General features: G+C 40.8%; 1 protein-coding gene across 1 annotated transcript in view; it reads right to left on the reverse strand.

The window, feature by feature from the left end:
- The window catches only part of TEDC1 (tubulin epsilon and delta complex 1), a 66,039-nt gene that overhangs the window by 22,026 nt on the left and 30,199 nt on the right, over positions 1 to 13,814 (reverse strand). The window contains exons 3-4 of the mRNA XM_015821664.1: positions 10,343 to 10,545; positions 6,736 to 6,903 (exon numbers count right to left, since the gene is read on the reverse strand). Of these exons, the coding sequence (XP_015677150.1) occupies positions 6,736 to 6,903; positions 10,343 to 10,545 (371 nt within the window). The remainder of the gene's footprint in view (positions 1 to 6,735; positions 6,904 to 10,342; positions 10,546 to 13,814) is intronic.

Below are 13,814 nucleotides of genomic sequence, written 5' to 3' on the forward strand. Positions count from 1 at the left end.
ATCATTTGGTCTTCTCAACCTATATCAAAGTGGCATATAAGGATTTTTATATGCTACCAAATCCAGGTGATAGGGAGTGCACATAAAAGGCAGAAAATCAAAACAGAGGGAAACCCTCAGATATTAAAAAAAAGGTATTTAAGTGTTAGAGAAGCCTAAAAGCACCACTTCTTACACCAAATTCACCTTTCAAATGCATGAAAAGTTCTTTAAAAAGTTTATTTTTACTTTCTTGTATTTAAGTTAAGCCCTACTATGCAGCAAATTTCCAAGAAATAATCGAAAATAAGTTCTGGAAAAAAAAGGGAAACAAAACAAGGGGAGACTAACTGAAAACTTGGAAAAGATAAACCAAGCAAAGGGTTGCAGAGAAAGGCCAGTGGCTATTTGTGTTGAATTTAGAGCTGACTGTTGGAATAGGTAAGGCACCCAAAGTTTAGTCACTTTTTATTTGTTGGTGCAAAAGCTGGACTCTGACAAGGAAGCGGCAAGCACTATCAGTTAGTGAGAAAAAAGTGAAAGGCTAACGCCTGGGAAGGATCTCCCGTCTCCAAAGGGAGGACGCTTTTGCTTTTGCTCTACTGCAGAGAAACCGGGCCTTCAAAGGGGGTGACTGGGCTGAGCCGACTCAAGGCTGCTTTGAGAAAGACGGTTCAGGAGCAGGCTGGCGGTTTACCTTAGCAAGCATTTTCTTCAGCTGAGTCTCGGACATGGCCATGCTGGCGGTGGTGGCGGCGATCCCTCCCTTGGTCGTGCTACCTCTACGACCTCCTCCCGTTACTCTAATTCCCGGACGGACAAAAGCCTTCCCGAGCACCGCTTCCGACAGCCTCCGCGATCCATTTCCGCTCGGCGATACCGTGAAATGTCACTTCCGGCGTCTTACTCTCTCTCTCTCTCTCCCCTGCCTCCCCCCCAGCCGACCAGTGAAAATAGTAATAGAGTTTTGAGTTTAGCCCCTCTGCAAAGCCAAAATCATAGAGAGGATGGCCGGGCGGTCTGATTTTACAGCCTGTTCTGGGTTGTAGATAACTGGATTGAAATGGGGTATGTTAATCACTAAGGGTGACTAAAAGCAGAAAGAGTCAGATTCTAGTCCTCCCTCAATTAAAAAAACAACTATTCGGTGAACTTCCTAACAGTGAGAACAATTAACCAGTGAAAAGGCTTGCCTTCAGAAGTTGTGGGTGCTTCATCACTGGAGATTTTTAAAAAGAGACTGGACAGCCATTTGTCTGAAATGGTATACTGTATTTTCCGGCGTATAAGATGACTGGGCGTATAAGACGACCCCCGACTTTTGAGAAGATTTTCAGGGTTTAGAAAGTCGTCTTATATGCCGGAAAATACGGTACTTAAATGTGTAGTTTTAGGTATTACATTATAGGTAGTCCTCGAATTAACAACCACAACTGGAACTCAAATTCCAGTCATGAGTCATGGCATCACATGATTGGACTAGATTTTATGTGTTTTATGATGATTGTTAAGTGACTCACTGCAGTCATTAAACAAACCGCATGATCGTATGAACCCAGTATATGCAAATGGCATTTTTGCTGGAAAATCTTCATAAAGAAACCAACTTCCTGCAGGCTTCCCACAACCAAATCAGTGAAGTTGGCAGGAAGTTCCAGATGGCTCTGAAGCAGGATAGCAGGCAGGAAAATGGTTGCTGCCTGTTGGGGGTTAGGATAGGGATTTCCTGCCTGAGCAGGGGGTTGGACTAGATGACCTCCAAGGTTACTTCCAACTTTATTATTATTATTATTATTATTATTATTATTATTATTATTATTATTATTATTATTATTATTATTATTATTATTATTATTATTATTATTATTATTATAGAATTAGGGTTTCATAGAGATACAGTGCAGGAAATAAAATTAGCATACTTCAGTAGGCCAGCCAGATATTATGCTGCCTGTAGATAAAAATTCAAAAACAATGTATTCTAATTCTGAGTAAAAAAGTAGTAAGAGCATCAGTGGGAAAAAGTTTACCACACAAACCAAAAAGATGCTTTTCATGTTTTGTCCATATATCTTTGCTTGGAAGGTTTAATTGCTTACTGTCAGTACCCATCTCTTTGGTGGTGGTGGTGGGAACTTTTGCTGGTTCAGTCTTTTCTTTTCCCTTCTGAGGGTTTTGCCATACTCCTGGGGGGAGGGGAGAAGCTTAAGGAATTGTTTTGTATCTTTTTCCTTTCGCTTAGGTGCTACAATGTATCCTCTCCGCTTCCTCTACCTGCTTGCTCTTTGAACTGATTCCCCCTTGATGTCAAGCTGGGGTGAGAAAAGAATGTGCCTCCGGCCATCTGGCTTATCGCTCACTGTGGAAGAGAAGGTGAGAAGACCCAACAACGTTTTCACAGCCTTGGGAACGGAGTCTTATCAGCCCTGTTCCCACAGCGGACTTAACACCTGGGGACTGGCCCGTTTGAACTGACTGGATGAACTATTGGGGTGGGCTTTGCTTTTTGCTCTTTTAACTTATTGATTTGAGCAGGAAACCCTCAGACCCTGCCTTCTATACCTGTTGTCAACTTCTCCTAAGAAAAGTTCCTTTTGGGATGAAACCGTTCCAAGAGTTCTGCTTTCTTGGGAAGAGGTTTTAAAACGGGTTCTTACATTAGGCAGGATCTGCAGAAATCAGTCAGCCCGGAAGAAAGACCCTTACCGCAGTGACCGCACAAACCATGTCTGAATTAGGTACGGAGAAAGAGGAAGCCACCATCGAGGGGGGGGGATTTTCCCTCCAGGCTGGCCCGAGTGGATGCAGCTTACATTCCTCCAGCTCCTCCAATGAAGTTGTGGTTGTTAAGCACCGAGATAAGCCGAGGTGGTCGATGGGCGTCGGGAAAAAGGAGGACTGGGAGCGGAAAGCGAGGAAGGTAACCCTCAAACATGGCAGTCACCAACCAGGCTAGAAATTGGAGATGGAGAGATCGCTCTGTCTCAGCGAGACCCTGGTGGGGAACTTAGGAGGCTGAAGAAGCTGATTTTGTTTGGCCAATTAAATGGTTCCATTGCAGGGGGGATCCCGGCCACTCTCACCACGCAAGCCATCCATCTTACCATAGAGAATCACGTAGAGACTCTAACGTTTGTGATGACCCCTGGAATGGAATGCCCACTCATATTAGGCATGGTGTGGCTATTGAAATGGAACCTGAGGGTAGGCTGGAGAATTGGAGAGCTGAGGTTCCCGAAGGGGAAAATCAACACCAAGGGAGCAGCCCAGACCAAGGGGGGGGGGGTAAAACCCCTGCAGTGAGCTAGGGGGAGTTGGAAGGCATACCAGAGGAATATCGGGACCTAGCTGAAGTATTCAGCGAAGAGGTCAGATGAATTACCCCCTCACCGACCCACGGACTGTGCTATTGAAATACTCCCGGGGGCAAAGTTACCTAAACCAAAATTTATACTCCATGACCCCACGGGAATTAGACGAGTTACAAAAATTTATAGAGAAAACCTTGGCAAGGGGTTTTATCCAACCGGCAAAGCCAAAAATAGCAGCCCTGGTGCTATTTCGTGAAAAGGATGAGTCTCTTTGTCTCTGTGTGGATTATAGATCTCTCAACGCAGTGAGTGAGAGTAACCTCTACCCCCTCCCTCTGATGAAGGACATGCTAGCACATTTGTCTAAAGGGAAGATTTTTTTCAAAGTTGAACTTGAGGAAGACGTATTATAGAGTCAGAATTAAAGAAGGTGACGAGTGGAAAACAGCTTTCAACTGCCCCTTAGGTTGTTTCCAATTTAGGGTCCTGCTGTTCGGGCTTCAGGGAGCACCCACAATATTTATGCAATTGATAAATGAGGTGCTCCAGGAACATCTTTATAAGGGGGTGCTTGTCTACCTGGACGATATCCTGATAATCACTGAAACAAAGGAGGAACATGTAAAATTGGTATGCCAAATTATCTAAGTGTGAATTCCATAAGGACAGAATCGATTACCTTGGATATCGCATCTCATCGAACAGCATAGATGGACCCCAGAAAAATCCATGCTGGCTCCGTCCCGCAACAGGAGACAACTGCAAAGCTTCCTTGGGTTTGCAAACTTTTACCACCAATTCATCCCCTCTTTTGCGCAAATTGCATTGCCCATCACAAATCTGCTAAAGACTAAAGGGGAGGGGAAACAGAAACCCAGCCAATCTTTGAAATGGACTGTAGAGGGCCAAACCTTTTGAGAAATTAAAAAGGTTATTCTCAGTGGAACCAGTCTTAAAACACCCAGATACTGAGAAACCTTTCATAATTCAAGCTGATGCTAGTGATGTAGCAGTGGGAGCAGTGCTGCTTCAGGAAAATAATGAGGGGAAGTTACAACCTTGTGCATACACATTGAGAAAACTAACAGAGACGGAACAAAGGTGGGCGGTTTGGGAAAAGGAAGTTTATGCCGTCCGGTTGGCTCTTCTGACCTTCCATTTCTTGGAAGAGAATAAAATCCCATTCCAGGTATGGACTGACCACAAAAACCTAAAAGCCCTGAAAATGCCCAGAAAACTGTCTCCCAAGCAAGCGAGATGGTTTCAACATTTCCATCGGTTTAATTTCACCATAAAACATTTACCGGGGAAAAATTTTTCCTGGCAGACACACTGTCATGATTACCACAATACAACAGCACCAAGACAGAGATAACAGATCCACTCGTGCCATCAAAGCAGTTAGCAGCGTCAGTTACCACTTGAGCGCATGCTAAGACCCCAGAGACTCTAGTAAGCCAAGCTGGAGTGGAATTCTGGAAAGCCCTAGAAAAAGATGAATGGTTTTTAAGCCACAAGAACTTATGCACAATGAATGATGGACTGCCATGGGTGGGAGGAAAGCTCTACATTCCAAAAAGCCAGAGACTGACTTTCATGCAGCTTTGCCATGACTCCAAATCTGCTGAGCATTTTGGAGGGAGATTTCTATGGACTTTATTGTGGAATTACTGGAAAGTGGGGGAAATATGGTAATTTAGGTCATAATGGATTTGTTCTCTAAACAACTACATTATCCCATGCCAGAAAATCCCAACAGCCAAAACCTTAGCAAAGTTATTCGTACAGCACATTTATCAACTACATGGAGCCCCACAACGGATTATATCTGATAGGGGGGTGCAATTTACCTTGGAGTTTTGGAAGGCATTTCTAGAACTTTTGGGGACCACCCAGGAACTGTCATCTAGTCATCATTCACAAACAAATGGTGGGACTGAATGTTCGAACTCAGTACTGGAGTAGTACTTAAGATGTTTTATAAATTACAACAAGACAATTGGACTGACCTACTTCCATTCGCAGAAGTTGCCTATAACAACGCAGTGCATTCCAGCACAGGCTACATTCCATTCCAAGTGGCGACGGGACAAAGTTTCAATCTGATGCCTGAACTACCCTCTACCGAGCCGACCATCCCCTCCCTGAAAGAGTGGATCACACAACTCCAAAACACCTGGCCAGTTGCGAGAAAAGCTTTAGATGAGGTTAGGGAAGTATATAAATTCCAGGCAGATAAAAAACAAACTGAGCTCAAGCCATTCCAAGGGGGGGGGGGGAGTATATATTTCTACTAAGTACCTGAAATCCCTGCAACCCTCTAAAAAACTGAGACCAAAATTTGTGGGACCTTTCCTCATTAAAAGGATAATCAATCTGGTTACAGTTGAATTAGAACTCCCTAAGACACTCAGACGGGTTCACCCTGTATATTACTGTAGCCTCTTAAACCATGAACTGAATTCGCCCTTAAGGCCAGCTGCAGCCCCTCCTCCTCCTCCTCCAATCATGGTAGGAGAGCAGCATTTTGAAATCAAAGACATTTTAGAATCCAGGAAACATTATGGTTCCACACAATATTTAGTTGCTTGGAAACATCTGCCTCCTTCCCAGAACGAATGGGTCCATAAACACATTAGGGCACCTAAGCTACTAAGTAAGTTCCATGTTATGTACCCGAGAAACCAGACTAATCCCACTGTTTATCTTTGTTTTTTGTCTTTTACAGGTGGATCTCTCTTTCTTTTAAGGGGGTGGCATATCAGAACCCATCTCTTTGGTGGGGGGGGGACTTTTGCTGGTTCAGTCTTCTCTTTTCTGCTTTCTTGGGAAGAGGTTTTGAAGCGGGTCCTTACACTAATAACGATTTTCTGTCTCAGAAGATGAAGTGATACCAATAGACATTTTGTCCACCATTTTGCTCTATTTTGTATTCTTGCTGAAAATCAATTGGGATTAATTTGGAGCTCTACCGATCCTTAAAATATATAATTTGTATTACCTTGAAGATCTATAAATAAATCTACTATGGCCTCTTGCAGCAGGAGTCCAAATTTCAATTATGGCTTGGCTGCAAACTAACTCCCAGTTCTGCTCAATGGCTAAACTATAAATTAAAATCTGGAACTATGGCATGTATTGGAGGACTCATGTCAAACCACGATTAACTGTTATATCAGAATAAACTGAATATGAATCTACAGTGGTTTCAGGCTTATGAACTTTCAATTCAGCTTTAGTACCTCATAATCTTGGAACTAGAAAATAAAAATATATCACCACTATGTAAAAGAAAATATATCCATTCTTCTTGCTACAAACATTGGCTACAAAAAATAGACACAATCTTAAAATCTATTTTGTTTTAAAAACTCTTTTGAAAATTGATTACCAGAGCAGGATAATGCCACAAAATATAAACTACTGCAACCGAAGTCCTACTTACCTTGTGCAGGAGCTTGCATTGTTCTTCCTGGTCAGAGTGGTAACTCCGCCACTGGAGTTTCAGGTGGCCATTCAACCACTGAAGGTATTGAACATCTTTTTGGCCTTTTACGTCAGGGTTTGAAACAAGGCTTTTTCCATCTTGCAGATATTTTAGAAAAGGATTGCACTAAGATGGAAAATAATAATAAAATCTCTGAAAATGATTTTTGCTCTGTTTTTCAGTCTCTAAGGGTTTATTATGTGAGCTTAGAGAGTATTTCTGTTGTTTAGTATTCATTGTTGCCTAGAAATTTTAGCAGAATTTCTAAAGATGCTATTGAGAGAGAAATGTCTCATTACTCAAGAGTCTAAAGCAGGGGTCTTCAAACTTGGCTCTTTTATGACTTGTGGACTTCAACTCCCAGAATTCCTCAGCCAGACACGCTGGCTGAGGAATTCTGGGAGTTGAAGTCCACAAGTCATAAAAGGGCCAAGTTTGAAGACCCCTGATCTAAGGAAATGTATACCTCTAGCAATAGTAATACATATAGTGCTCTCTTTTCAGAAGAGTTATTCGCTTTCTTGATTGTATCTTATCTCTGTATCATAACTTGAAGGAAGTTCTCATAAAAAGAAATTTTCACTTTTCTGCTCTGTGATATCACATTCAAGGAGCAATGTACAGATGTTTTCATAAAAAAGGCATTAGTTTCTCAAAAAAAAAAATTCAAAATGTCAAATTCAAGAAATATCAAGTATATTAAAATAAATGAAGCTTCCCAGAAGTGAAAAACAATTGGCTTCATCAGACTATTTAATATAATCCTGAATATTTTATGAAAGATACACGCAAAAAGGATTAATATATGGAATGTCACTGGAAGTCAAGAGATTCATTGTCCAAAATGGCTGAAGGACACCAGGCTTATCTGCTCCTGACATATTCAAATATTCTAGTCTTTGAAAATGTGCCAATTTGATCATCATCTGCCATCCCTTTATCAACAGTGCCAATTTTTTATTATATCCAATGCAGTGGAATATTGGAAAGAAATTATGTAAAGTGATTTGGGACTGTGTCCATCAGCAGGTTAATTCTCCAAACAGTTGTATGGTGGGAAATGTTGTATGGTGGGAAAAAATCCCCTAATCCTCGTTGAAAGAGGAAATTGGGTAGTGAGTCCAAACATTGCTGATGCTTCCTTCTAAGTCCCTCTTGTCTCCTTCTAGGCTTTATACCTGGCAGCCTTAGTATTATGTAGGCACTATGCAGACCAGATTTTTGCTCTTAAAAGAGATCTGTAAAAAATGCATGAATGTGAGAAAGCAAGTTTATGGTATACTTTTTGATTCAAAGAAAGTATGTTAAAGTGAATAGTCTTAAATCATAGGATGGTTGGGATGGAATCCACAATTAGTGCTGAATGTAGTAACAGCAGTGTACAATAGATCTAAACCATACATGAGAATCAATGAAAAGGTTAGCAAATGTTTCATATTAGCAGGAGTAAGAAGGATGTAAGATGGCGCATTGGGGTATTTTAATATATACCTTTTCATTTATTTTGTATTTATTTGATACATATATGAAATCATTGCAGTGACAATAGAGGTGTGATGCTTGGGGACATGGATATACATAAATGTATAAGAAGCTAGTACAGAAGCTGACAACTCATATGTAAATCTGAGTTTATTTTAAATAAATAAGTCTGAATTATTGAGGCTATTTAAACAAGTAAAACCATGGAAGGAGGTTCTGCTGAAATATGGCATTATAACATTCTTTTGGAGTATATAAAGATAACAAACATTCATTTTTCTTTAGGGTTCAAAATAGCTTCCATATTGGGCAAATGTTTACAATACTTTTAATATAAAACCAATATGCAGTGGAAGAAGTATCGTTACAAAAACATTCTGTTGTGTTGAATTGCCATCTATTGGTAAATAAGTAGCACACTTACAGGATTAATTTATGGAACAAGGTGTGAATTTCAAACAATGACATCATTTTGCAAAGTTAACTAAGATATATATTAGTCTTATAAGAAATCAGGACAAATATTATGTTTGCATGGATAAACTAGTAATAAGTAATTACGTGTAAGTGGCCACTAATCCTGGATATCAAATCATAGTAAATATGCTACTATAGCTCAACTCCGAAGTTCAGTTTGTGAAATCAAAACTGAGTAGTCCTATGATACAAAGGTGTCTGGTTTTGGTCTCACTCAATATTTTATATATATTTCATAGCTGTTAAATCCCAAGATAAAACCTTATTGCTTAGCCAGCTCAAAAAATAAAAATACTTTAATTATGCAGAAATAATATCACCAACTGAGATCTAATATTTAAGGCTTCTTTTTGGGGGAGGGAGAGGGACAGGAATGTGGAAAATTTTGTAAGTAGAAAATCACTTTATTATTTTATTAAATATAGTATAAATATGCACAATTCCGTTAATAAAAAGTATGTTTGTCTACTGAAAACAATTATTCACTGATTGCACTTATTTTGAAAATAAGGAATATCCATTTTTTCTGGGGAAGCAGGAAAGCAAAAAGGTAATGTTGAAAATAGAAAAAACTATCAACCCTGAATAAAACAGGCAAACTCCCTATCTTAATGGAGATACAACCATTCATTTTTGCAGCCATGATTATACTGTGGATTTATACTAAGTTTGCAGACAACTATAAATATTTCCACAGTATTGTTACCAAATCAATATTGCCCATTTTATATAAGTGGGTTTGTTTTTTGTTTCCTATATAACAATTGTATTTGTCCACACTAAATTTCATTCTGCTACTTTCAGCAGATTTCTCTACTGTATCTAAATCTGTTTGAATTTAATTTGTCTTGTACAGTTAGCCACCCAACCTTGTATTTTCTGAAAATGCATAAAAATTCTCTTTAAAATTTGTAAACATAATAATCTTTATAGAGAGCAAAAATTGTATCTTGTGACAATGCACTCAGTGTCTCCCCCCTCATATGATATGAAACCATTGATTACCACTCTTTTGAGTACAATTTTTGAAACATGTCAAACATGTTCATCTATGTGGATGGCATGGCAATTAAGTCAAGATGCGTAGAAAATTAATACTTAAGTTGTTAATCAGAATGTAATGAGATACATTGTTAAATGGTTTGCTGAAATCAAGATATTCCTACAAAAAATGCTATATTTTATCAAAGTGTAAAAAAAATAACAAAACAAGCAAAAAAAATTCTACACTATATCCTCACAGTGTCTGGACTATTTCTACATAGAGGTAATCAACAACAGACTTGAAGAACCAAAAGGCCCCCCAAAAGGGGATGTCTGCACTTTAGGTGTCTTTCAGCAAGGAAGCTAAATATTTTAAATTAACGTAAACCCGGGACAACTTTTCTACTTTAGCTCTAGGTAAAATGGTATACATTCATTTTTTTAAGCCATATGTCTCTTAAACAATTTCCACAAAACATGCCGGGAACATGTACATCTGGTTGGAATACATTAAAAATAACCTGCCTCTATTGCCACTCTCATTAAACAAAATCAACTGACCCATTCTCTATCTCATTATTTGGCTGCTGATGAAAATTATTCTTGAACCCCTTAAACTCACCATGCATACTGTTGCTTCATCCCAAGGTTTAAATCTATTTAGTATCAATAACTTTTCCATTAGAGCTATTCTGCAAAGGAACCAAGAAAGTACCAATAACAGTTCTCTGCTCGCTTCTGAACCATCAGCAGGAAGCTGATAAAATTTTAGTCTTCTATATCCATAGCTCAAGGCTGCACATTTGACAAATCTGATTTGGGTGCCTAAAGAGGAGATAAGGTAAATGTTGGTTATTTATAACAATTCAAGTAACCACAAATTCATCAAAAAGAGTGCCAAATGTTAAAGCAAGTAGAACCAAAATCTGGGAAGCAAGGGGATCAAATCTCTCACCTCAGGAATAATTTATACCATAGTAACTTTTCAACTTTTTCACAGATTGTACCACTTGTAGGACATGACAATATTCGAGTACCACCAGTGTTTAGCAAGGTGTCAAAAACTTGATGACTAAAAAAAAAGGGGGGGGATTTTGGGCTTTACTGGTTAGATTCATTTGTTGTTATAGAAATGGCTAGTTTATAATATTATGGAAAAATAAAAAGTTGAGGTTCAATGTTAATGCTTCCTTCTACTGCAACAGAAGAATCATAAGTCAATGCCTTTTCTTTTCTTTTTCCCTTTTCCCCCTCACTTTTCCCTTTTTCTCTCACCCTTCACTCACAAAAGCCCCCCCTCTCTCTCACCCGTTGCTAGCAAAAACCTCTGGCTCACTCTCTCTCACACTCACTCTGCTCGTAAAAGCCTCTGGCTCGCTCTCTCACTCAACCACTCACACTTTGCTCACCAAAGCCTCTCGCTCCCTCTCTTACTTACACTTTGCTCACAAAAGCCTCTCACTTGCTCTCACTCACTAAATCTGCTCGCAAAAGCCCCCCTCTCTCTCACACACACTTTGCTTGCAAAAGCCTCTCTTGCTTTTTCACTCATTCTGCTCGCAAAAGCCTCGCTCTCACTCACTCTGCTCACAAAAGCCTCTCTCTCTCTCACACACACTTTGCTCGCAAAGCCTCTCACTCGCTCTCACTTTGCTCACAAAAGCCTCACTCGCTCTCACTCACTCACTCTGCTCACAAAAGCCCCTTGCTCTCTCTTTCACTCACTCACTTTGCTTACAAAAGCCTCTTGCTCTCTCACTCACTCTGGTCGCAAAAGCCTCTTGCTTACTCACACTGGTCGCAAAAACCTCTCGCTTTCTCTCACTCACTCTGCTCACAAAAGCCTCTCGCTCTCTCACTCACTCAGCTCACAAAAGCTTCTCGCTAGCTCGCTCGCTCACACGCCATTTTAGCTCGTTCCCTCCCCTGCTACACTTGGCTCGGGGTCGCCTATCACCTGCCAGATGCTAAAGTACCACTGGTGGTACGTATACTACTGGTTGAAAAGCCCTGTACTAGTATGTCAGTACCATCTCCGCTCCCCCAATAACAACTTAGTGCTTAAAATGAAAAGAAAGTGATCTCCCATTACCCCTGAATTCACTGAATCATTAAACAAAAGCTTTGTAGATTTATAAATTATACATACATACATACATGTGTGTGTGTGTGTGTGTGTGTGTGTGTATAGTAAAAACAAATAAATACGAACACCAGGACAATATCAAACTAGGATTTGTTTAATAAAAATGCTGAGCTTTCGTTGGCCAGCATTGCCATCATCAGAGCATAAAAACAAGTCAATGGGAGTTTCCTTTTATAACACCGGCCGGTTTTGCGCACGGCTCTTGGACCTAGTCATCGGCCCATCTGATGTCTCTAATTGTTTCATTCTTGAAAGGCACGTACTCGCTGTTCCCTTGGTGGTTTTTAAAGCCGCAATTCCCTTATCCACTTTCTTTTCTCCAATCCCCTCCCTTGTGCACCCCCCGCTGTCCGTCATTGCACCACCAATTTCTAGGGCTGCTGTTCCCCCCCCTCCTTCCTTTTGCCCATCGTTTTCTTCATATGCATCCCATCATCCAGATTCGTTGTTCCTTCCTCCCCCTCTTTTTTGATCGTTTCCCTCACCTGCCCATGGCTATCTGCTGTAATCTCAATGATTTTTAGGGTCGCTACTCCCCCCTCCTCCTTTTCCCCAACTGTTGATTCGTTCGTGTGTTTCCAACCACCCCATTGTGTTACACGCTTTCGCTCATTCCCTCTCCTCGTTTCTACCCCAAAGCACAACCTTTCTTTCCCTGGAGGGCTGTTGGCAGAATGTGTATCCAATAAAGTCCTTGCCATGTGTCTGATTAACGAAACAATTAAAAGGACTTTCAGGCATAATTTTTCCTAAAAGCATTTATTAAGGTTACAGAGACGAAGAATATACAGTATTTGCAGCGTTGACAGTCCTCTTGCTTTTTCATTCCGCTGCTCCTGCGCATGCGTGAGTGTTTCCGAGATGGTCCGTCAAACGGGTCTGAATGTTTGTCCAGGAAGGCTCTGGCGTGCCTGTTCCTGCCTCCACTCTTCTATTGGAGGAGACCATAGTAATGACTAAATACCATTGAGATTACAGCAGATAGCCGTGGGCAGGTGAGGGAAACGATCGAAAAAGAGGGGGAGGAAGGAACACGTATCTTACCCAAAATTTGGGGCGATGCACGGACATCACTTCGGCTTCGAGCTGTTGCAGGACCGCCTCCACTAAGGGTGGCCGGTTACTGAAGGAGGCTTGGCTGTCGGATGAACATTCAATTAATCGCCACATAGAGTTACTGCCTGCTTATCAGGCACTAAGGAAGTGGGAACAACAGCATAACAACTCACAACGAGTGCAACTGGTGCAGCCTATGCAAGACCAGAACCGCTGTCTCATGCAACAGAAAAGAAATACGACCGGTAAAGGGGAGAAATCCCCAGCACGATTCGTACAGGAGTCAATGATGGGAGGCGGGGTGCCACACTCACAACAAGCGGGGGTGGCCACAGGACAGGAGGCACTGGGGGACCATCCTATAGCAAAGTGTACCCAGATATGTCCAAAGCGGGCAAAGAGAGCGACAATAAGAGAGATAGTGTTCCCCGAGCTTACAAGTATATAGACGGATGCGAGACTATTAGAAGCAATACGGTCAACTGGGACGGGTAGACCGGTGATGCATTCTATGAGCAGAGCGCACAAACTGCTGCTGCTTTCAAACCTCCGGCATTCCACTATACAGGTGAAACTCGAAAAATTAGAATATCGTGCAAAAGTTCATTTATTTCAGTAATGCAACTTAAATGGTGAACCTAATATATGAGATAGACTCATTACATGCAAAGCAAGATAGTTCAAGCCGTGATTTGTCATAAGTGAGATGATTATGGCTTACAGCTCATGAAAACCCCAAATCCACAATCTCAGAAAATTAGAATATTGTGAAAAGGTTCAATATTCTAGGCTCAAAGTGTCCCACTCTAATCAGCTAACACCTGCAAAGGGTTCCTGAGCCTTTAAATGGTCTCTCAGTCTGGTTCAGTAGGAATCACAATCATGGGAAAGA

The sequence above is a fragment of the Protobothrops mucrosquamatus genome, unplaced genomic scaffold (assembly GCF_001527695.2).
Source record: "Protobothrops mucrosquamatus isolate PMUCROS unplaced genomic scaffold, P.Mucros_1.0 scaffold1378, whole genome shotgun sequence".
Classification (NCBI taxonomy): Eukaryota; Metazoa; Chordata; class Lepidosauria; order Squamata; family Viperidae; genus Protobothrops; species Protobothrops mucrosquamatus.